We start from the raw sequence: 21,545 nt of genomic DNA on the forward strand, positions 1-21,545 counted from the left end.
GGAGCTGTGGGCCGAGCCTCCGACCCCTGCTCCCTGGACTACTGCCGCCTGCTTCCTCTGGGGCCTTTGACCCGACCCGTGCAGGCTGCAGGCTGCCGGGGGGCACCCCTGGCAGGTGCACGAGTCTGCTCACCTCTGGCCTCCACAGGGGCAAGGGCGGGGGTGCCTTGGGGTGACACACCTCTGCGTCTTAGAGCAAAGTGTCATCTTGCTGGGCAGAGGCGGCCCCAGATGGTGGGGGCTCAGGGTGGGAGACACTGGGCTTCATTAGGGGGGAACCCCTGCTTCTCACGGAGTGGGGGGCGTGGGGAGGGGAGGGGAAGAGGGCCCCCCAGCCTGGGAGCGGGGCATTCCAAGCAGGACGGGGAGGCAGGGGCTGGGCGCAGGGCCTCCTCACGGCCTGAGCTCTCAGCTTCGTGAGTCTGCAGGCCCTGTGATGCCCCCGATGGGGGGACAGAGCAGCCTGGGACCCTCCAGGGCGGCCGAGGAGCACATAAGCAGGTGCCTCTGGGGTCTCCCGGGGCTGCGTGACCTTGGGGAGTTACTAGGCGTCTCTGTTCCTCGGTAGGAAGAGAAGGACTCGGGCCCCGGCCGGCACTGTGAGCGGCTCCCCCCTCTCTCTGCGTCACCACAGACCCTCGGGACTGTCGCTGCTGGCGAGCCCTCTCCTGGAAAACCCTCATTTCTCACCTTGTCTCTGCTGCTTCTTGGTCCCCCAGGGGAAGCAGAAGGGGATGCGTGTTTAGACAACCAGCTTCATCCAGCGCGTGAACCAAGATCTCCTCCTGCTGGGAGGCCCCTCCCTCCCGCCTGACCTCCGTCCCCCCACTTTGTGTGCCTCCAGCGACTCCCGTCCTTCACACAGGCTCCAGCCGCCCACAGTGCAGCGGGACCCGCCCCGGGCAGCGCCCAGCACCCGCCTACCGAGCTCGAAGAGCGCGGTCCTGCCAGTGTGCCGGGCCAGCCTCCCGAAGAGCACGGAGCACAGCGCATCGACGCCCCCGAAGCAGATCATCACGTAGCCCACGAACTGGATCCCCAGGGCGCAGGTGGTATAGGACTGCGGGAGAGGGCAGACAGTCACCCGCCGGCCTCGCCCCACTCGGGAGCCCGGCGCAGAAGCCGCAGCACTCTGGAGGCTCATCCGAGTCAGGGAATCCAGGCTGTGCTAAAACGCCGTCTGCAGTGTGATTGCTGGCCTGCTGAGCTGGCCTGAAATCTTGTCCGGGCCTTCCATTCCCAGGGGGAGGACAGTGCTGGTGCCCCTTTTGAGTGAGAGCTAACGGGACCGTCTGGACAGACCTTCTCCCCGCGTCCCTACACCGCAGGCGTGGTGCGCTGCCATTCAGAGTCTGAAGTCTTCTCGCTGGGGCGGGCTGCGCCCCTCCTGCCTGTAGGACGCTGGCTGAGGACAGAGCTGGGGACGAGCAGGCGGGGCTCGGGGGCTTTAGGGCCTTGAAGCTGCTCTGAACAACACCGTCATGATGCATTCATGTCATCACGGCTCCGTCTAAACCCCGAGAACACCCACCCGAGAGCGAGCCCCCAGGGAGATGCGGGACGCGGGGTGATGAGAACGTGTTGTGACAAACGGACAAATGGACTGCAGACAGTGGGGGAGGCCGTGGCCACGTGGGGTCGGGGGTGGGTACAGGAAATCTCTGTAATTTCTGCTCAGTTTTGCCGTGAAACTAAAGCTGCTCTAAAATATAAGGCCTTGATGAAAAAGAAGAAGGAAGGAGCAGGGAGGGAATCTCCTTAGAGATGAGAAGAACAGAAAGGCCTCCTGCCCCAGGCCCCAGAGGTGGGGGGTGGAGGGACCCCGGGGCACCAGGGTTTGAGGGCTGCGACTCAGTCCCCGCAGAATCAGGACAGACACATCAGGAGGCCCCTGGCTCCTGGATGGTGCGGGCCGTGCCTGAGCTCACAGGCGGTGGTCCATGACAAGTCCAAGGGGAGTGGCCGTGTCGAGACCCAGGGACTCTGCGTCATCCCCCTTGTTCTTGGGAACTCCAGGTCTCCAAAGGGACAGTCCTCAGAGCAGGGGCCACAGGCAGCCCCGGGTTCCCTAACATGCAGGGCCATACACCAAGGGGAGTTTGCGGTTTGTCTGGAACTCAAATCCGTACCTTGCCTTTTCTCCTGCCAGTCTGGCAGCCCGTCCTGGGAAGGAGCTGTGGGGGGGCTGGAGTGGAAGTTCCCTGGAGGAAGAGTGGTGGTCCTGGGGGGTGGGCCTCTCAACGCAGGCCAGAGGGCCAGCCTTGGCCCTGGCTGTCTCCAGCCCTCCAGTGCCCAGCTCCTCTACCACACTTTCTGGGCAAAAACCTTCTGTGTACTGTCCCTGTCTGTGACATCCCTTCCACAGCATCCCACTGGGGTCTCCAGGACAGAACCCTACCTGGGCAGGGGCTCTGGAGACAGGGGCTCGGGGAGACACCCTCGATAAAGGTGGCCAGCCAGACACGGGGCTCCGCTCCAGCCACACCTAAAGAAGGACCCCTCTAGGCACAAAGTGGGCAGGTCAGGTGGGCATCCAGGGAAAGGGCATCTGAGTAGCCAGGGCAACCAGGCTGAACCACCTCCGTTTCTAGATTGTAACTTGTTATTCAAAAACTAGGTAAGGGCCCAAATAGACATTTCTCCAAAAAGGACATACAGAGGAGCAAGAGGCACGTGAAAAGATGCTCCACATGGCTAATTACTAGCGAAACACAAATCAAAACTGCCGTGAGGGACCTCCTCACACCAGTCAGAATGGCCGTCATCAGAAAGTCCACAAACAATAAATGCTGGAGTGAGTGTGGAGAGAAGGGAATCCTACACTCTAAGAGGGAGTAGAAATCAGTACAGCTCCTAGGAGGAACAGTCCGGAGATTTCTTAAGAAACTAAAATAGAGCTACCTTATGATCCTGCAATCCCACTCCTGGGCAAACATTCAGAGAAAAACATGGCCGCAAAGTATACCTGCACCCCAGTGTTCACTGCAGCACTGTTTACAGAGGCCAAGACTTGGAGGCAACCTAGATGTCCATCCCAGATGGACGGATACAGAAGCGGTGGTGCGTGTGTACAAGGGAGTATTACTGAGCCATAAAAAGAATGAGACGACGTCACTGGTGGCAACATGGATGTGAACAGAGATTATCACACTGTGTGAAGCTGGCCAGGGAAAGACGCGGATCACGAGACAAAGGACACAAACGAACTCATTTACAGAACAGAAACGGACCCAGAGCTTGGCACACTGACTTACGGTGATCAGCAGGGGCAGAATGGAGGGAAGGGACAGTTAGGGAGCTTGGGGTGGACATGCACTCTCTGCTGTATCTAAAGTGGACGGCCAGCAAGGACCCACTGCCCAGCACAGGGACCCCTGCTCGATATTCTGCAGTAACCTAAGTGGGAAAAGCGTCTGAGAGAGAATGTACACATGTAGATGTGTGACTGAACCACTCTGCTCCACACCTCAGAGTAACACAACACTGCAAATCAACTAGACTTCAGTGTAGAATAAAAATTGTTTAAAAGCTAGGTAATGAGGAATTTCAGTGCTTTCTCTATTTTCCACTAAGACAAGGGCGCAGGGTGAGATGCCGGCAAATAAGGGTCACTGTGAAGACTCCCGAGCGGCTTGGGTCCTTCACCTGGAGACACGTCTCAAGCGAGAGGTCCCAGGCCAGGTGAGCTCACGTCCAGCCCCATGGGCAGCTCCCCCGAGGCAGGAAGGGCAGAGTGCAGCCCAGGGAGCCCCGAGCCGCCCGCCAGCCAGCCCCTCTCTTACCCGCGTGTAGTCACCCGACAGGAAGGCTTGCTCGAACCCGCTGAGCATCGGCAGCAGGATCAGGAGACGCATACGCTTGTCTCTGAGCAGCTTAAACGTTGACAGCAAAGTGGACCAGAAAGGGGGCGCCTGCTTCTCGCCCTCACCTTCCAGCTGAGCATCTTTTACGGGTTCCAGAAACACGGCCATGAGCAGGACCGCCAGGAAGCCGCACCCTGAAAAGACAGGGAGGGGACAGGCTGCCGTGTGGGGCTCCAGGGGCCCCACACATGCACACGGGCTCCCCGCCTTGCCGTCTGGCCTCCAGCCCCGCTGGCTCCCCTGGGGCTTCTCTGCCTTCAGTGTCCGCTCATCTCTCCTTCTCTGCCTGGTTAACTCCTACTCATCCTTCAATAGCCGGCTTGGGTACCACCTCCCCATCAGAGCTACCCTAGCACCCAATTTCCCAAGGAGATGTAACTGCTCGTCAACTGAGAGCTTTGTTCAAAACACTCATCCTGTTCAACTAATTTGGATTAGTTGAATGCACATCTGGCCTCTAAGGTCACCAACGTCAGGATCTCGTCTGCCTGGTTTCTGGTCCCCGCCTCTAGTCCTCACTCTGGTTTGCCAGCGTAAAGGGCCCCCTTGGCGCCTCTGATGTGGAAGTGACTTTGAAGGAGACCAGAGTGTTGGTGGCAGCTGATCTCACCATGGAGACAAGCCAGCTGTGCACATGACCTCCCGACCTTTGATTCCCAGTGGCGTCTGCACTCAGTCCCATCAAATCTGACTCTTATCAGACTCATGGTCATTAAGAAGGATACAATCCAAGACCTTCACAGATTCCAGAATTCAAGAATAATAAAGAATATCCTTAAATTTTCTTCAAATGGACACCAAAAAAAAAACAAACCCAAACCACCTAATCTAAAGGTATGCCCAAAGTAGTGGAGTCAGTTAGAAATTTTTCATTCAAATACGCATCTAAGGATAAGAAATCAAACCAGTCAATCCTAAAGGAAATCAACCCTGAAAATTCATTGGAAGGACTGATGCTGAAGCTGAAGCTACAATACTTTGGCCCCTGATGCGAAGAGCTGACTCATTTGAAAAGACCCTGATGCTGGGAAAGATTGAAGGCAAGAGGAGAAGGGGACGACAGAGGGTGAGATGGTTGGAGGGCATCACTGACTCGATGGACATGAGTGTGAGCGAGCTCTGGAAATGAAGGAGGACAGGGAAGCCTGGCGTGCTGCGGTCTGTGGGGTTGCAGAGTCGGACACGACTGAGCGACTGAACAAGGATAAGAGCCATCATAGGAACTCGCTCCCCTTGGGCAGCCGTCTCTTCACAAATTTCCAGTGTCCAACACCTTCTGCTGCCCTGTGACCAGCAGTGGGAGCCACAAGGCTTCACAGATACTCAAGGGTGGGCAGTGGGAGACGCCCGCCCAGCCCCAGCCTCTCAGAAGTTATTTAAGTATATGCTTCAGAAAAAGATGATAAGCCCAAGATTTGGGACTTCCAAATCCAACCAGATGTAGTCGAAGTGTGAAGTGTGACATTAACTCAGTCGTGTCCGACTCTTTGCGACCCCATGGACTATAGCCCACCATGCTCCTCTGTCCATGAGATTCTCCAGGCAAGAACACTGGAGTGGGTTGCCATGCCTTCCTTCAGGGGATCTTCCTGGCCCAGAGATTGAACCTGGGTCTCCCACATTACAGGCAGATTCATTGCCGTCTGAGCCACCAGGGAAGCCGTCAGTTCAGTTCAGTTCAGTTCAGTCGCTCAGTTGTGTCCGACTCTCCGCAACCCCATGAATCACAGCATGCCAGGCCTCCCTGTCCATCACCAACTCCCGGAGTTCACTCAAACTCATGTCCACAGAGTCGGTGATTCACCAAGGCCATGGGCCACCTCGGTGCCACCCAACAGGGTGGTCACAGCCCCGAGTGGCCATGGAGCACTTGGAACGTGGCTTCTGTGTGACCTTGGAAGAGTCATCTTACTTTCGTTAATTGGAATTTCAGTAAGCACACGTGATGACCGAGGGCCTGGATGGTCCAGACATGGGGCTGGTTCCCTCATCATGAGAGACCTCCGACAGCAGAGGCTGTGCACTGTGTTTCATGTGGGAAAGCCCCGGGCACCACCCGGCTGAACGCATTCTGAGGGGCGGTGTGCAGATAAGCTCAGATCATCCATGCTCTGGGAAGGCGATCCTTTTGACCTGGAAAGGTGTTTGTCTTGCTTTGCCCGGGTTCCCGGGGCCGGCATGTACCTGTGTAGATGCCCATGAGCGTGTAGATGAGGTCCTGGGAGGGCCGCTTTGTGCTGTTGGTGGACGCCACGGCCATCAGGCAGTCGCTGGCCCCGCAGGCCTGCAGCTGCTGCTCCGGGATGGTCCCTGTGGAAGCAGAGAGGCAGACTGAGGACACGGGGGCCTCGCGACAGGAAACGGGACACGCAGGAGGCACCGGGGAGAGCGTGGCCACAGGGAGCGTGACGCCCACCACGCAGGCGGCGGCGCCGGGGAGAGTGTGGCCACGGGGAGCGTGATGCCCACCACGGGTCAGAGCCAACCACGGGGCTGTTCCATCCAGTGTCTCAGACACGTCTCTCCTCGGAAATGTCTATATGCTTGGTTTTAAGACACTCCAGACCCGTGTGGAATAAATGCCGGCAACTGGCTATATTGTGCTGCAAACTTCATTGTAAGTTTCCACTTTTCAGAATTATAAATAGGGTACATTACACTGGGTGTCAGGCCCACTGGGTTCTGAGACGCCTCTGTAAAGAGACCCATCACAGTGGGCAAGTTCGTTCATACTTTCTCTGAATGTTGCTTTCTTAGCCGTAAAAAGAGTGACATGTGAGTGATCAGTGACTCTCAGCAGACCCACATCGAATCTCTGAAGAAAGGGGACACTTGTCACAGACAAGCGTCCTCAGAGTCTCATCGTTCCCATAATGTTGAGCTCAGCGCACAGGATGCCACAGCACCCCTGTGGCTGGGGAGGTGTGCAGCCGGGGACAAGGTGGCAGCGTGGAGGCTGGAGAAGCCTCGAAAGGCTCCCAGCATGCCCACCAGCCCCCAAGTTCTGTGTCCGGTGACCAGGGAGAGATTAAGCTTACTTGTCTCCATGTCTTTAAAGGTGAACCTGTTCATGCCTCCACACCAGTCCTGTCAGAGCCTGAACTTTCACCCCAGCTTCTGTTGGTCGATGGCCGACGGTTCTGACAATACTGAGTAATGATTGGTGTCTATCAACCCTGCGATTTCCCTCTGTGGATGTACTCAGCAAGGATGACATCATACGAGCAAAAAGGGAGGAAAGATTCTTATTTCCGAAAGCTGGGACTTGAGTGGGTGAGCAGTACAGAGGACCAAGGCAGAGAGAGAGAGATTCCCTGTAACAGGAGAGTTAGCACTTCTTCCCCATTAACAAAGCTTCCTGGGAGAACTGAAGACATGCATTTCCTCTGCCCTTGGTTGAAGTCTTCAGACAGCAAAGTGTGCAGGCGTAAAACAGACGCACATTCTGTAACCCTGTCTGAGCAAGGCCGGGCAGAGAGATAAGTTAAGACACTGGTCATCAAGTGTTAAAATCTGTTGGGGATAGTGGCCTTTTGTGTAATATTGAAAATGCTGGGGAATGGATCGATTCAGTGGGAAAATAAATTTGCAGAACCCATTCTTATTCTAGAAGGATAGTAAGGACTCCACGGATATGTACGGGTATGAGAGCTGGACTCTAAAGAAAGCTGAGCGCCGAAGAATTGATGCTTTTGAACTGTGATATTGGAGGAGACTCTTGAGAGTCCCTTGGACTGCAAGGAGATCCAACCAGTCCATTCTAAAGGAAATCAGTCCTGAATATTCATTGGAAGGACTGATGCTGGAGCTGAAACTCCAATACTTTGGCCACCTGATGTGAAGAACTGATTCACTTGAAAAGATCCTGATGCTGGGAAAGATTGAGGGCAGGAGGAGAAGGGGACAACAGAGAATGAGATGGGTGGATGGCGTCACCGACTCGATGGAGATGACTTTGAGTGAACTCTGGGAGTTGGTGATGGACAGGGAGGCCTGGCGTGCTGCAGTCCATGGGGTTGCAAAGGGTCAGACACAGCTGAGCCACTGAACTGAACTGAACTGAAGGACCCCATGAACCCGCATTCCACAGGTAGTTACCCTCAGTTTCCCCAGGGCACCCCTCCCTAAGGAGCATCGGCCAAGGCACCTGGGGACCAGATGGGCCCTCAGACCCGCCCAGACTGTCCAGGGAGGAGCCGGGGTCCAGGTGGTCTGAGAACCAGGTCTTGGGGCCCCACGTGACCACCGCTCATGTCCTGAATGCAGACGTGAGGGGAGGGGCCGGGGGCCCTGGGTGGTCCCCACTTCCTGTTACCTTGAGTGGGCATCTGGCCGAACACGAGAGACGAGATCAGGTTGCCCCACACGCCGGACGACTGGAATATGAGAAAGAAGATGCCGAAGTACTGGCTGACAACGTCTTTGCCGACTTGTCCCGTCTTCCGCGCCTGCGCGTTCCCCACGATGGTGAGGTAGGTGCCCTGCGCAGACCACAGCGCGGCGGCTCCGAGCCCCACCAGGATGGAGGTGGGGATCAAAGTGTACCTGAGAGACGAGAGTGGACGTGGGCTGCCTTGGCCCCTTCCTCCCTCCCTCTGTCTGAGGAGCAGGAAGCTCCTGGCCTGGCCCAGTGAAGTGCCACTGTGTTGTTGGATTGGTCAGCTTGACCGAGTCACCCGCAGGCTCAGATGAATGAGAAAATCAGACACTTTGCTGGCTCAGGATCATTTGCAAGAGTGAAATTTGGTGCCAGTGCTATTTCTGTGCTTGGATGCAGCTGCAGTGAGCTGGGACAACAGATAAGAGTGGGCGGGTTCTAGATATTTCTAACGGCAGAAGATTAAAGGTGACTTATTATTTATCTATCCACCCATCTCCCTGTCTGTTGCTCTCTGCCGCAAGGATCCCATCTGAGAACTCTGGTGACAAGAGAAGGAATAGTGTGAAGCTATCATATCAGTGTGCTTCCCGATGGCTCAGCGGTAAAGACTCTGCCTGCAGTGCAGGAAAAGTGGGTTTGATCCCTGGGTCGGGAAGACCCCCTGGAGTAGGCAATGACAGCCCACTCCAGTATTCTTGCCTGGAGAATCCCATGGACAAGGGAGCCTGGTGGGGTACAGTCCACAGGGTCTCAAAGAGTCAAATATGACTTAGCAGCACATCAGTACATCCTGGATGACAAAGGGTGTCCCTCTAGGAGATGCTTGAGCAGCGTGTCCCTGGGAACAAGGGTCCCTTGAGGGCCCCTGTCCATCCTGGAGCAGGCAGAGCTGAGGTGCAGTCCGGAACACCAGCTCCAGCCCTGCTGCATGCACTCTCTGCGATGCGGTGAGCGTGTGAGGTCTGGCCCAGGTCACATTCTGCTCAGTCTCCCTGAAATTCACCCTCCACAGCTTAGGCAGCTTCTCCCCACGTTGCTGGGGCTGTGAAAGTGCCCTCCCTGGCCCGAGAGGGAAGCTGGGGGCCCGAGGAGAGGTCAGGCTGGGGGTCAGGGGAGCAGGGCCCAGCAGAGGGGACAGGGCAGGCCATGACCCAGGAGTGGGGTGGGGTGAGGGCGTACCAGCTGGCGTAGAAGTTGCCCAGGGAGAAGGCCACGTAGCAGCACATGGCGAGCACGAGCGTCCACTTGCAGCCGAGCTTCCTGATGAGGATGGGCGGCAGGAACATGGAGGACAGCAGCATGCCGCCATAGAGTGTGCTGAGCGCCGCCACGCCCAGGCCCTCCTCGCTGTACAGGCTGCTCTGCGGGGACACGACTGGCCGTCAGAGGCCGGGGCCAGGCGCTCGGGTCTGCCTCCCGCCCCGAGGCCCAGCAGCAGGCTTCCTCTCCCCCAGCCAAGGGATGGGAGCAGAGGAGAGGGCAGTGGATCCAGGGATGCGCAGCCCGGGGCCCCCGGCAGCTCAGAGACCGCGGGGCAGCCGGGGTGTGGGGGCGCAAGCTTCCGCAGCACCTGCCCCAGCCCCCCGGTGAGAGGGGAGAGGGCGTCCAGGCGGCCGGGAGCCCTGGCGGCCCCAGACTCCTCGGGAGATGAGCACTGCGGCTGAGCAAGGCGCTCCAGTCTGAAGCTGTGTAAACACGCTTCTCCCAGTGCTGTCATTTTTCACTCGAGTGCTTAGCGAGCTCAGTGTGAAGGGGTCAGATAGGGACCAGGCCTGCTTGGCAAGGGCCATGGCAGGGGTGACATTTGGTTTTTGCTGTGAAAGAAGAACCAGCCTGATTGCTGCTTCTATTTATTTCACTTCTAAAAGGAAAGGCGGGGGAGGAGGGAGAGGGGTGAGGAGGAGGGAGAGGAGAGGGAAGGATGAGGAGGCGGGAAGAGAGTGGGGAGGAGGGGGAAGAAGACAAGTGGAAGGATGAGGAGGCGGGAAGAGAGTGGGGAGGAGGGGGAAGAAGACAAGTGCTCCCCGACAGCCAGACCCTCCCTCTCGAGGGTCCTCCTGGCCCTGTTTCCACCTCCCCATCCTGCTCAGCCCGACCCTGTGGTCATTCGTGGAGGGACGCCTGCTGGGCTCCAGGCCACTGACCAGACAGCAGAGGAGAAACGTGACCCCGACAGGTTCGCTCCCTTCAGAAGCCAGAGCCCCAGACTCAGGAAACCACCACGGCTTGAGTGTCGGCGGCGGGCAGACACTGAACTGAGAGCTCCCGCGTTCCTTCTCCTTCCGGCTGAGACGGGGACCCTGCCGCCTCAGGAAAGATGCGCACCGAGGGGGTCGCACACCCGACTAACTAGTCCAGACGACCCCAAACCCGGATGTCAACAGTGGCACCGTTCACCTTCCTTCCTACCAGGTCCCCCCACGAGACAGACAGCAGAGGACCCCACCCACCCGCCGGGCGCTCTGAAGCCCCCTGCAGACTGCAGGCCCGCAGGCCGCGCTCTCACTCCAGGACTGGCTCTTTTCCTCGGGGTAGCTGCCCTGCCCTCTGACCATCCGCCTCTGTCCAGATGGTGCCCTTTCTTCAAGCGCAGGTCAAGGGTCTCCGAGGGTCTTGAGTTCAGGGGGGTAAGCTTTTTCTGAATCTCCCCGAGTGCCTTGACCCCACTAGGTACTTAATCGTGTTGGCCAATTAATTGACACTGAAAATAAGAACTGGACCCGTGAAAATTCTAAAATCTGGTTGGAAGTCAGAAGTCGAATAGTCTGCTGTGAAGTGAGGGTTACCTGGAAATTTCTGCTCGTAACTAGTCTCCTGGAGCATGGAGCGAGAGAACAGGCTTGGCCGGGGCCCCTTACTTGCTTAATACTCGAGCCTGACGCCTCCTGAGTGGTGAGCTTTCCCCTTCGTGTGCTAATGAGAAGCTGGCATCGCGGCTCTGCATTAGAATGTCCTTCCCCCCAACAGCCCCACGGCCAATCAGCAAATATGTCTGTTACTGACCATAGCGCTCCACTGCCCACCTCTGGGAAGGAAGCTGGATCTCAACCTTCAACATGAGAAACGACTTTCAAAAGCAAGTGTCTCTTTCTTACACGAGCAACTGAGCGACCGTATTCAAAGGCCTGTCTTTGCAAAAGCGAGGAGAACCAACTTGCAAAACACAAGCCCAAGAAAAAGCCCGTGGGAGGGGTCTGTACTCAACAACGAGGACGGGCACTCAACTCGACCTGCAAGTCGGTCAGTTGATTGATCGGTCACAAGCGTGGACCAGCAGCTGATGTGAGGCTCCAGGGATGCTCAAGGAAAAGACAACGCCTGCAGGGATATCAGGTGTCAGAGATGCCCCCAACAGGCCCCGCAGGGGACAGTGAGCCCTGCGGGGGAGACTCGGGGGCCAAGCTCCTAGGAGGACGCGAAGGCCAGGCCTTCTTGTGTCAGAAGACTTTCTGGAAGGCGTGAGGCCTGCAGGACGTGGCGGTGACCAGGTGAGGTGGGGGATGTTTAGGGGGTGGGTTACAGAGGCCCCGTCCTGAGAGGAGAGACCCCAGAAGAGTCAGATGCTTCAATCAGGGCTGCTAAGCTCTCTTCCAGGGAGATGTGGCTAGATGACTAGACCCGCGGGAGACCCAGACCCCGTCCTGGGGACCTGGAGTGGATCTGTAAGCCCGTGGAGTGTCCCAGCGGGGGCTTAAGCAGGAGATGAGCACATCAACGACTTCACTCACCACACGGCCATCAAGCGTGCTGAGCGCTGTCTGAGGCAGGGACACAGTGGTGCGGTGGTGGGGGTGGGCCCGGCCTTGCGGAATTCACACACAGGGCCCCGAGTGCACACACAAGGCCCCGAGTGCACACACAGGGCCCCGAGTGCACACACAGGGCCGCCTCTCCCGGATGTGGGGCCCCGGGCACGGGGAAGGAGGAGGAGAAATGTGACACACACACTGCGATCTGAACGATAGACAGGAGACTGACTTTCACGTGGGAGGCAGTGTAGACGTGTGTCGGGGTCCCTGGCAAGTACATGACCACATCCAGACCAGGGCTGGGATGCTGGGCATGCTTGTGGCCGCCTCTGCTACCTCTCTGGGGCCCGAGAATGATGCCAAACAGATGAAAGCAGAAGGAAGTGACGGAGGCAGGCAGGTCCCTCCAATGTGGGATTCAGCCACCCTGAAGGCCATATCCGTGCTGTCCTTCCATGCTGCTCCTTAAGACAGTCCCGGCTGCAAGCGTTCAGACACGACATGCTCTGGATCAGTGGGCGAGGAGACATGGCCCGATTAGCAGGGACAGAGCTAGGTGAGGGGGTAGGTGCGCTCCTCCCATGACAGGTCGGAGGTCTGGTTCTCCAACATCTCTGGTCTTCTGAGGAGGAGGAGGCCACGCCAATGACAGCGGGCCCCAGCAGGCACCCTGGGGAAGACAAGGAGGCCAGCGTGGCCTTCCCTCAACTGCACGCTCTCCCCACACAGAGGCCACTCCGACAGGCTCCTGGGGAGGCCCTCAGAGTCCTGCGGTCCCAGCCCGGAGCTGTGAGTCCTGGCACATCCTAAGGCATGCCCCCCTCTCTGCCCCGGCTGCTAGGTCCAGGGGCCAATCGGCTGTCATTGAGATCACAACTGCTCCCTGAGAATTCTGACCCCATCAGCCCATGCCAGGGCCCAAGGAGAGTGGCCTGGCTGACTTCCTCCTGTGCGAACGGTGCACCGACGGGCCCACGCTTTCGCCAAGCTCTCCTTCCAGACAGCACGCACCACATCCAACGTGGGCTCAGCGCAGCACAGAAACGCAGGGGCTTCACCCATGCCAGCACTGGACAACGTGCCAGAGCTCAGAGCAATGTCTACAAAGTCACGGATGATCCTGGCAAGAAAGGGACTGTGCTTCCCCTTCAACTTGACTCGGGGCATCACCCTGGGCTGAAATCTCACTCTCTGTAAGCTTAATCAGAATAGAGACCAGATAAGGAAGCATGAACTTGGGGCGGGGGGCTGAATTTGAGCTTCCTCATCAACCACAAGTCCAGAGTTTGCCCCGTGACAATGAGGACAGAGGTATGAATCTCTGCTCCTGTCTTGACCCTCCGATATTCTGAGCTCCTTCCGTGTGCTATTCTGGTTCAATACCGTGCACGCAGTAGGTGCCTACTCCTTGTCCCTGACCGACAGACCTTGCAGTGCCACACTACATGTCATCAGAAACCTTACAAATGCTCCACTGAGGGGCAGCACCCAAGGCACAGAGCTGGTGAAGGCGGCACCCGGGGCACGATGACCGGCTCCTTCCTGCCCAGCCCTGGGGATTCCTCGAGGCTTCATTCACAGTGAAAAGTCGGACTTAAAGTGGAACTACCCGGGGCAGATCAAGCAGGAATCCATGTGGACCTCTGATGAATCCGCATTACTGCCCTGACCACAGGTTCACAGTGATCAGTCTCGTCTCCTTTCACCCACAAAAGGCAAGGCGGACCTTATCAAGCTCCTAACCCAAGTCTGGCTCTCCTCGTCCAAGGGTCAGACACCAGCAATTGTGAAATCCTGCTGAACTGGGAGCAGGGGCCACGTGTAGAGCCACCATCTGCGTACAAGACTGGGGACGGTGGCCTGGACAGACACCCGCGTTCCTCGTTGTCTGCGGCACGGGTCATCTTGGTGTCCCAGAGGCGTCCCGAAGGGGAGGTCAGATGGCCGTCGCACACCTACCTGCAGGCTCTGCAGCCCTCCGTAGGCAGTGAAGAGCAGGAGAAACCCAAAGGAGAGCACGAGGACATTCTTCAGGTTCCCTTCCATGGCGCTGGCCGAGAGTTTCACGCCCAAGCAGCTCTGCAGTTCCCTGAGAGACACCAGCCCGGCTCAGGGAGGGCAGCCGGTACCCAGAAGTCACGTTCTGTCCTAGAGTCCGAGTGAGACGTGCGTTAGTCACCGAGGCTGCTGAGAGTTAATGAACTTGATAACCACTGACACGCTGAGGCACCCCAGCCCTGTTATCCATTCCCCTTTTCTGCAGCCCACAGTCCTCACTTTCTAGCCACACAGCACTCAGGACTCTCATTGGCTTGTAAGGACTGGAACTTTTTTCTGTTAATTTCCAGTAGATATGGTCCATGTGGGAAAGTGGTGATTTCCACATCACATGGTATAATTGCCTACATTACATAATTAGATATACGTGTGTATCTTAAAGAACAAAGTATACATGTCACCTTCAAGATCCATAATTCAACTTCTGAAAAAGAGCTGACATGACTGTAAGCCCCAAGGGCCAAAGTATTAGTATGTCGAAGACTAAATGATTTTATAACACTGCAATAAGGGGGCAGAATTTACAGAGCACTTTATAGTTTGCGGAGCCTTTTACACACTGTCTTTTTACACCACTGTCTTGTGGTGATAATTATCATTAGGTCTTAGACCCATTACCAGACAGGAAAGAGCATCAGAAGACTTTGAGGGGTTTGCATTTCAGATTTAGAGCAGTGCTGTCTAAGAGGACTTTCTGCACCATCCAATATAGCAGCTGTTTAAATTTCTATTTTAATCAGTTAACATTAAATGCAACTGTGAATGCCCTTCCTCAGTGGACCGGCTGTGTTTTACATGCTTGAAAACCACACAGTTATTGCAACTGAGGAGGTGAACCCATTGTTGCATTTCATTTTAATTGATTAAAATAGAAATTTAAATGGCGACATGTCGCCAGTGTGATCATACGGGACAGGGCCAGTCTAGAGTTTAAAGAGCTTATCTCATATCTCACAGCCAACAAGCAAGCAAAATCGCTTGCCTCTCCGATTGTGGGTCGTTCTATTCAATTATTAGTAAAACTTGGGAGTTTGAAGACTGTTTCAAAAGCTCTGTGCAGCCAGTTATTTTTATCTAGTTTGGATTAATAAGGCAAACGTTACACTGTAGGTAACTGTTACCCAGGGTGGTGACACAGGCCATACTGTATGAATAGCGTGATGAAGTTCTCCTTGCAGCTTAACTTTTTCCTACAGAAATAACATTTTGTGGAAAATGACAGTTCTGGGGATGGACTGAACACAAATTATCACAGTTACAAAGACATGAGAGCAGCATGGAGTAGGAAAAGGGATGGCAACCACGGAAGTGGACGAGACCTGAGGACCTAACCTTAATCCTGTAACTCCTTAGCCGGACCATCTCAGATGGATCACTGACTCTTCAACCCTCAGTTTCCTCTTGAAAAAGGAGGGTTGCAAAAGTTCAAGAGGCTAATTGCTGGGAAAGCCCTTGGAGCAGCCTTGACACAGATCACCAGTGAACGTTAACTGGCTAAGATGACATGTCAACTTTCAGTGAAGATATCAGCGGGGACAATATTCCAAGAAATGTCGCCTGTATGTGACTCCATGTATGAAATGGGTAACTGATGAGAGCCTGCCGTACGGCTCAGGGACCCCACACAGCGCTCCGCGGGGACCTAAATCAGAAGGAAATTCCCAAAAGAGGGGCTACATGCAATAGCTGATTTTCCAATAGTCATGTACAGATGTGAGATTTGGACCATAAAAAGCCGGAGCACCAAAGAATTGATGCTTTTGAATTGTGGCGCTGGCAAGGACTCTTGAGGGTCCCTCGGTCTGCAAGGAGATCAAACCATAAATCCTAAAGGAGATCAGTCCTGGATATTCATTGGAAGGACTGATGCTGAAGCTGAAGCGCCAATACTTGGCCACCTGAGGCGAAGAGCTGACTCACTTGAAAAGACCCTGATGCTGGGAGAGACTGAAGACAGGAGGAGAAGCAGGCGGGAGAGGCTGAGATGGTTGGACGGCATCAGCGGCTCAGTGAGCGCGATTTACCCGAACGTCGGCGCATAGTGAAGGACAGGGAAGCCTGGCGTGCTGCAGTCCATGAGGTTGCAGAGTCAGACACGACTTGGCAACTGAACAACAGCATAGCTGCTTCACTTCACTGTATGGTAGAAACTAACGTAGCACCATAAGCAACTATACTCCAATAAAAACCTTTTAAAATGTCATACCTAGCACAACACGGACTTTTCACGCCAATCTTACTGTCAGTTATCTGACATCCTCTTTATTCTTCAGCAACACTCTAGCTTGCTTCAATTCCCATCTGTCTTTACTGAAAAAATATAAGTCTGAAAGACATATTTTGTTACTGGACCTTCCTAGGGTTTTCTTCTGCTACTCGCTGTTCAAAGTCACCAGAATGACCTCCTGGACTTTCTAACTGGCTCCGTGCGCACCTCCCGGTAGCTGCCGATCCAGCCGTTTCGCTGTCAGCCAGGGTCTCCCAAGGAGCTGTGAGTCTGTGCAGAGGCGGGTCTGGGGTCTGCTTCTGGTCACTTCCACCCTGCCCCTCTAACTATCCTCTTGTAATCAGGGGTCAGCCACTGAGATCACCGCTTCACCAGGCTTGCTTTTCCAGCCTCCCTCTTGGTGTTTCCCCTTTGTCTGAAGAGGGATTTTTAAGATGAAACAGATGGTTTGCAATCAACTTGTTCTCTAGCAAGACAAAATTATTTCTTCTTCCCCTCCAGTTTTATCGATAAATAATTGACATACATCACTGTGTAAGCTTATGGCGTACAGTTTGATTTACATCTATTGCGACATTATGGTCACAATAGGTTCATCTAACACCCAACTTTTCATATGGATACAATAAGAAGAAAAGAGAAAGGAAAAAATAAAAGGTTTCCTCATGACGAGATCTCAAAGATTCATTCTCTTAATAACACTCCTTTGTAGCAAAGAGCAAGGCAAACTAGATTCATCGTGTGTGCTACATCACCAGTACTTACTTATCTTGTAAACGGAAGCTTGAACTTTGAGACCACCTTTCTCCACTCCTCCCCCCTCCACCTTCTGCCTCTGGTAATCATATGTCTGATCTCTGTTTCATGAGTTTGTTTCTAAAATGTTTAAAAAAGATTCCCAATATAAGCGAGTTCATACAGCATTTCCTCTCTCTGTGTAACTTCAGTGAGTATAATTGAGGGCAAGGTCCATCCACGTTGTCGCAAATCATAGGGTCTCCTTGGTTTTCATGTTGTGTATGATATTATATCATATCAACTGTATATATAACTATATATAGTATTAATAATTGTATATAATTAATTATATATAATATAAAGTTATATTCATATATATAGCGTGTGTGTGTGTTTATGTTAGTCACTCAGTCGTGTCCGACTCTTGTGACCCCATGGACTCTAGCCCGCCAGGCTCCTCTGTCCACGGAATTGTCCAGGCAAGCATACTGGCGTGGGGTGCCATTTCCTTCTCCATATATATATATGGAGATATATATATATGGAGATATATATATATATATGTATACATGGAATATACATATATTAAAAACATGTATATATACCACAACTTCATTCATTTATCTGTTGATAAAAACTTATGCTGTTTCCACATCTTGGCTATTGTAAATAATGCTGCTATGAACCTGAGGGTGCAGATATCTTTCTAAGTTCGTGTTTTCATTTTCTTTGTATAAATGCCCAGAAGTGGACCCTCTGGACCAAATGGTGGCTCTGTTCATGATTTTCTGAGGAGCCTGCTCTGCTGTCCATGGTGGCTGCACCGGTTTACCAGTGACTGTGTGTGAAGGTTCCCTTTTTCTCGTGTTCTTGCCACTGTTTGACATCTCTTTTCTTCATGGCGATGGTGGTTCTAACAGGTGTGAGCTGAGATTGCTTTGTGGTGAGATAGTCAATTCCTAGGCAGGTTGATAAGAAGTCCAGGGGTCCCCAAGGAGAGAGGGGTCTGGAATTATCAAAGGACAAACTTTTTCTCCCCCTCTACATTCCTTAGGATTATATAACAATAATGTATCCTGCTTGAGGACAGTTCCTGGAAAAAACCTTCTGGCTAATCCCGTTATCTTAAAATGTAAATTATGGGGTGGGTCCAGTAAGATCTTCACAGTCTCCAGACAAGGATGCAATCTTAAAAACAACAGAATGATTTCTGTTCGTTTCCAAGGCAAACCATTCAATATTACAGTAATCCAAGTCTATGCCCCAACCAGTAATGCTGAAGAAGCCGAAGTTGAACAATTCTATGAAGACCTACAAGACCTTTTAGAACTAACACCCAAAAAAGATGTCCTTTCATTATAGGGGACTGGAATGCAAAAGTAGGAAGTCAAGAAACACCTGTAGTAACAGGCAAAATTTCGTGCCTTGGAGCACGAAATGAAGCAGGGCAAAGGCTAGTAGAGTTTTGCCAAGAGAACGCCCTGGTCATAGCAAACACCCTCTTCCAACAACACAAGAGAAGACTCTACACATGGACATCACCAGATGGCCAACACCGAAATCAGATTGATTATATTCTTTGCAGCCAAAGATGGAGAAGCTGTATACAGTTAGCAAAAACAAGACCAGGAGCTGACTGTGGCTCAGATCATGAACTCCTTATTGCCAAATTCAGACTTAAATTGAAGAAAGTAGGGAAAACCACTAGACCATTCAGATATGACCTCAATCAAATCCCTTATGATTATACAGTGGAAGTGAGAAATAGATTTAAGGGACTAGATCTGATAGAGTGCCTGATGAACTCTGGACGGAGGTTCGTGACATTGTACAGGAGACAGGGACCAAGACCATCCCCATGAAAAAGAAATGCAAAAAAGCAAAATGGCTGTCTGAGGAGGCCTTACAAATAGCTGTGAAAAGAAGAGAAGCGAAAAGCAAAGGAGAAAGGGAAAGATATAAGCATCTGAATGCAGAGTTCCAAAGAATAGCAAGGAGAGATAAGAAAGCCTTCCTCAGCGATCAATGCAAAGAAATAGAGGAAAACAACAGAATAGGAAAAACAAGAGATCTTTTCAAGAAAATTAGAGATATCAAGGGAACATTTCATGCAAAGATGGGCTCAATAAAGGACAGAAATGGTATGGACCTAACAGAAGCAGAAGATATTAAGAAGAGGTGGCAAGAATACACAGAAGAACTGTACAAAAAAGATCTTCACGACGAAGATAATCACGATGGTGTGATCACTCACCTAGAGCCAGACATCTTGGAATGTGAAGTCAATTGGGCCTTAGAGAGCATCACGACGAACAAAGCTAGTGGAGGTGATGGAATTCCAGTTGAGCTATTTCAAATCCTGAAAGATGATGCTGTGAAAGTGCTGCCCTCAATATGCCAGCAAATTTGGAAAACTCAGCAATGGCCACAGGACTGGAAAAGGTCAGTCTTCATTCCAATCCCAAAGAAAGGCAATGCCAAAGAATGCTCAAACTACCACACAATTGCACTCATCTCACACGCTAGTAAAGTCATGCTCAAAATTCTCCAAGCTGGGCTTCAGCAATATGTGAATCATGAACTTCCAGATGTTCAAGCAGGTTTTAGAAAAGGCAGAGGCACCAGAGATCAAATTGCCAACATCCACTGGATCATGGAGAAAGCAAGAGAGTTCCAGAAAAACATTTATTTCTGCTTCATTGACTATGCCAAGGCCTTTGACTGTGTGGATCACAATAAACTGTGGAAAATTCTGAAAGAGATGGGAATCCCAGACCACCTGACCTGCCTCTTGAGAAACCTGTATGCAGGTCAGGAAGCAACAGTTAGAACTGGACATGGAACAACAGACTGGTTCCAAATAGGAAAGGGAGTACGTCAAGGCTGTATATTGTCACCCTGCTTATTTAACTTATATGCAGAGTACATCATGAGGAACGCTGGGCTGGAAGAAGCACAGGCTGGAATCAAGATTGCTGGGAGTAATATCAATAACCTCAGATATGCAGATGACACCACCCTTATGGCAGAAAATGAAGAGGAACTCAAAGGCCTCTTGATGAAAGTGAAAGAGGAGAGTGAAAAGGTTGGCTTGAAGCTCAACATTCAGAAAACAAAGATCATGGCATCTGGTCCCATCACTTCATGGGAAATAGATGGGGAAACAGTGGAAACCGTGTCAGACTTTATTTTTTTGGGTTCCAAAATCACTGCAGATGCTGATTGCAGCCAGGAAATTAAAAGACGCTTGCTCCTTGGAAGGAATGTTATGACCAGCCTAGATAGCATATTAAAGAGCAGGGACATTACTTTGCCAACCAAGGTCCGTCTAGTCAAGGCTATGGTTTTTCCTGTGGTCATGTATGGATGTGAGAGTTGGACTGTGAAGAAAGCTGATCGCCGAAGAATTGATGCTTTTGAACTGTGGTGTTGGAGAAGACTCTTGAGAGTCCCTTGTACTGCAAGGAGATCCAACCAGTCCATTCTAAGGGAGATCAATCCTGGGTGTTCATTGGAAGGACTGATGCTAAAGCTGAAGCTCCAATACTTTGGCCACCTCATGAGACGAGTTGACTCACTGGAAAAGACTCTGATGCTGGGAAAGGTTGGGGGTAGGAGGAGAAGGGGACGACAGAGAATGAGATGGCTGGATGGCATCACCGACTCTGTGGACATGAGTTTGAGTGAACTCCGGGAGTTGGTGATGGACAGGGAGGCCTGGCGTGCTGTGGTTCATGGGGTCACGGAGAGTCGGACACGACTGAGCGGCTGAACTGCACTGAGCTGATAACTGACTGAAGAGCATATAACCCCCTTGCTAACACTAGCAGGGGGCACTCTCCATCCCCGTCTGATGTCTGCGTCAGAAGCCTTCTCTGTCTCCTTTATACTTTAATAAAACTCTATTACACAAAAGCTCTGAGCGATCAAGCCTCTTCTCTGGCCCTGGATTGAATTCTTCTCCTCCGGAGGGCAAGAATCCCGGCGTCTTTCGTGGTTCAGCAGCAACCTTTCAGTGGTTTTAATTTGACTTTCCTTAACAGCTAGTGATGATGAGCACCTCTCATGCATCGTCTCTGGAGGGATGCTCAGGTCCTTTGCCCGTATTTTTATTTTTTACTGTTGAGTTTATATGTGTTCTTGAGTTATTTTGAATATTAGCCTTTTATCAGATATGTGGTTTGCAAATAGACGTTTCCCATCAGGGAGGTTGCTGTTTCACTTTGTTGATGATTTCTTTTGCTGTGCAGAAGCTTATTAGATTAATGTCCTTCCACTTGCTTAATTTTTATTTTGTTGCTTGTGCCTTCCTTGGCATATCCAAAAACTCATTGCCAAGATCCACATCTGGGAGAATTTCCCCATGTTTTCTTCTAGGAGTTCTGTAGTTTCAGAACTTCTGTTAGTTTTTAATCTATCTTGAGTTAATTTGGGGGAATGGTATAAAGCATAGATCCGATTTCATTCTTTTACCTGTGACTATCTAGTGATTCCAGCATCATCTGTGAGTATTCTTGGTTCCCTTGTCA

At 52.5% G+C, this 21,545-nt stretch overlaps 1 protein-coding gene across 4 annotated transcripts in view; it reads right to left on the reverse strand.

Annotated features, from left to right (window-relative positions):
• UNC93A (unc-93 homolog A) overlaps positions 1 to 21,545 on the reverse strand; it is a 37,131-nt gene that overhangs the window by 8,519 nt on the left and 7,067 nt on the right. For 2 of the 4 annotated variants that reach the window (XM_055433501.2, XM_088840897.1), the window contains exons 2-7: positions 13,953 to 14,141; positions 9,424 to 9,605; positions 8,179 to 8,408; positions 6,048 to 6,173; positions 3,783 to 3,997; positions 925 to 1,060 (exon numbers count right to left, since the gene is read on the reverse strand). In XM_055433501.2, the coding sequence (XP_055289476.2) occupies positions 925 to 1,060; positions 3,783 to 3,997; positions 6,048 to 6,173; positions 8,179 to 8,408; positions 9,424 to 9,605; positions 13,953 to 14,039 (976 nt within the window). In that variant the 5' untranslated portion in view covers positions 14,040 to 14,141. The remainder of the gene's footprint in view (positions 1 to 924; positions 1,061 to 3,782; positions 3,998 to 6,047; positions 6,174 to 8,178; positions 8,409 to 9,423; positions 9,606 to 13,952; positions 14,142 to 21,545) is intronic. The other 2 variants (XM_088840899.1, XM_088840898.1) reach the window with 2 other exon arrangements.

This window comes from Moschus berezovskii, chromosome 10 (genome assembly GCF_049115385.1).
Source record: "Moschus berezovskii isolate FMDL1 chromosome 10, NW_MosBer_1.0, whole genome shotgun sequence".
NCBI lineage: Eukaryota > Metazoa > Chordata > Mammalia > Artiodactyla > Moschidae > Moschus > Moschus berezovskii.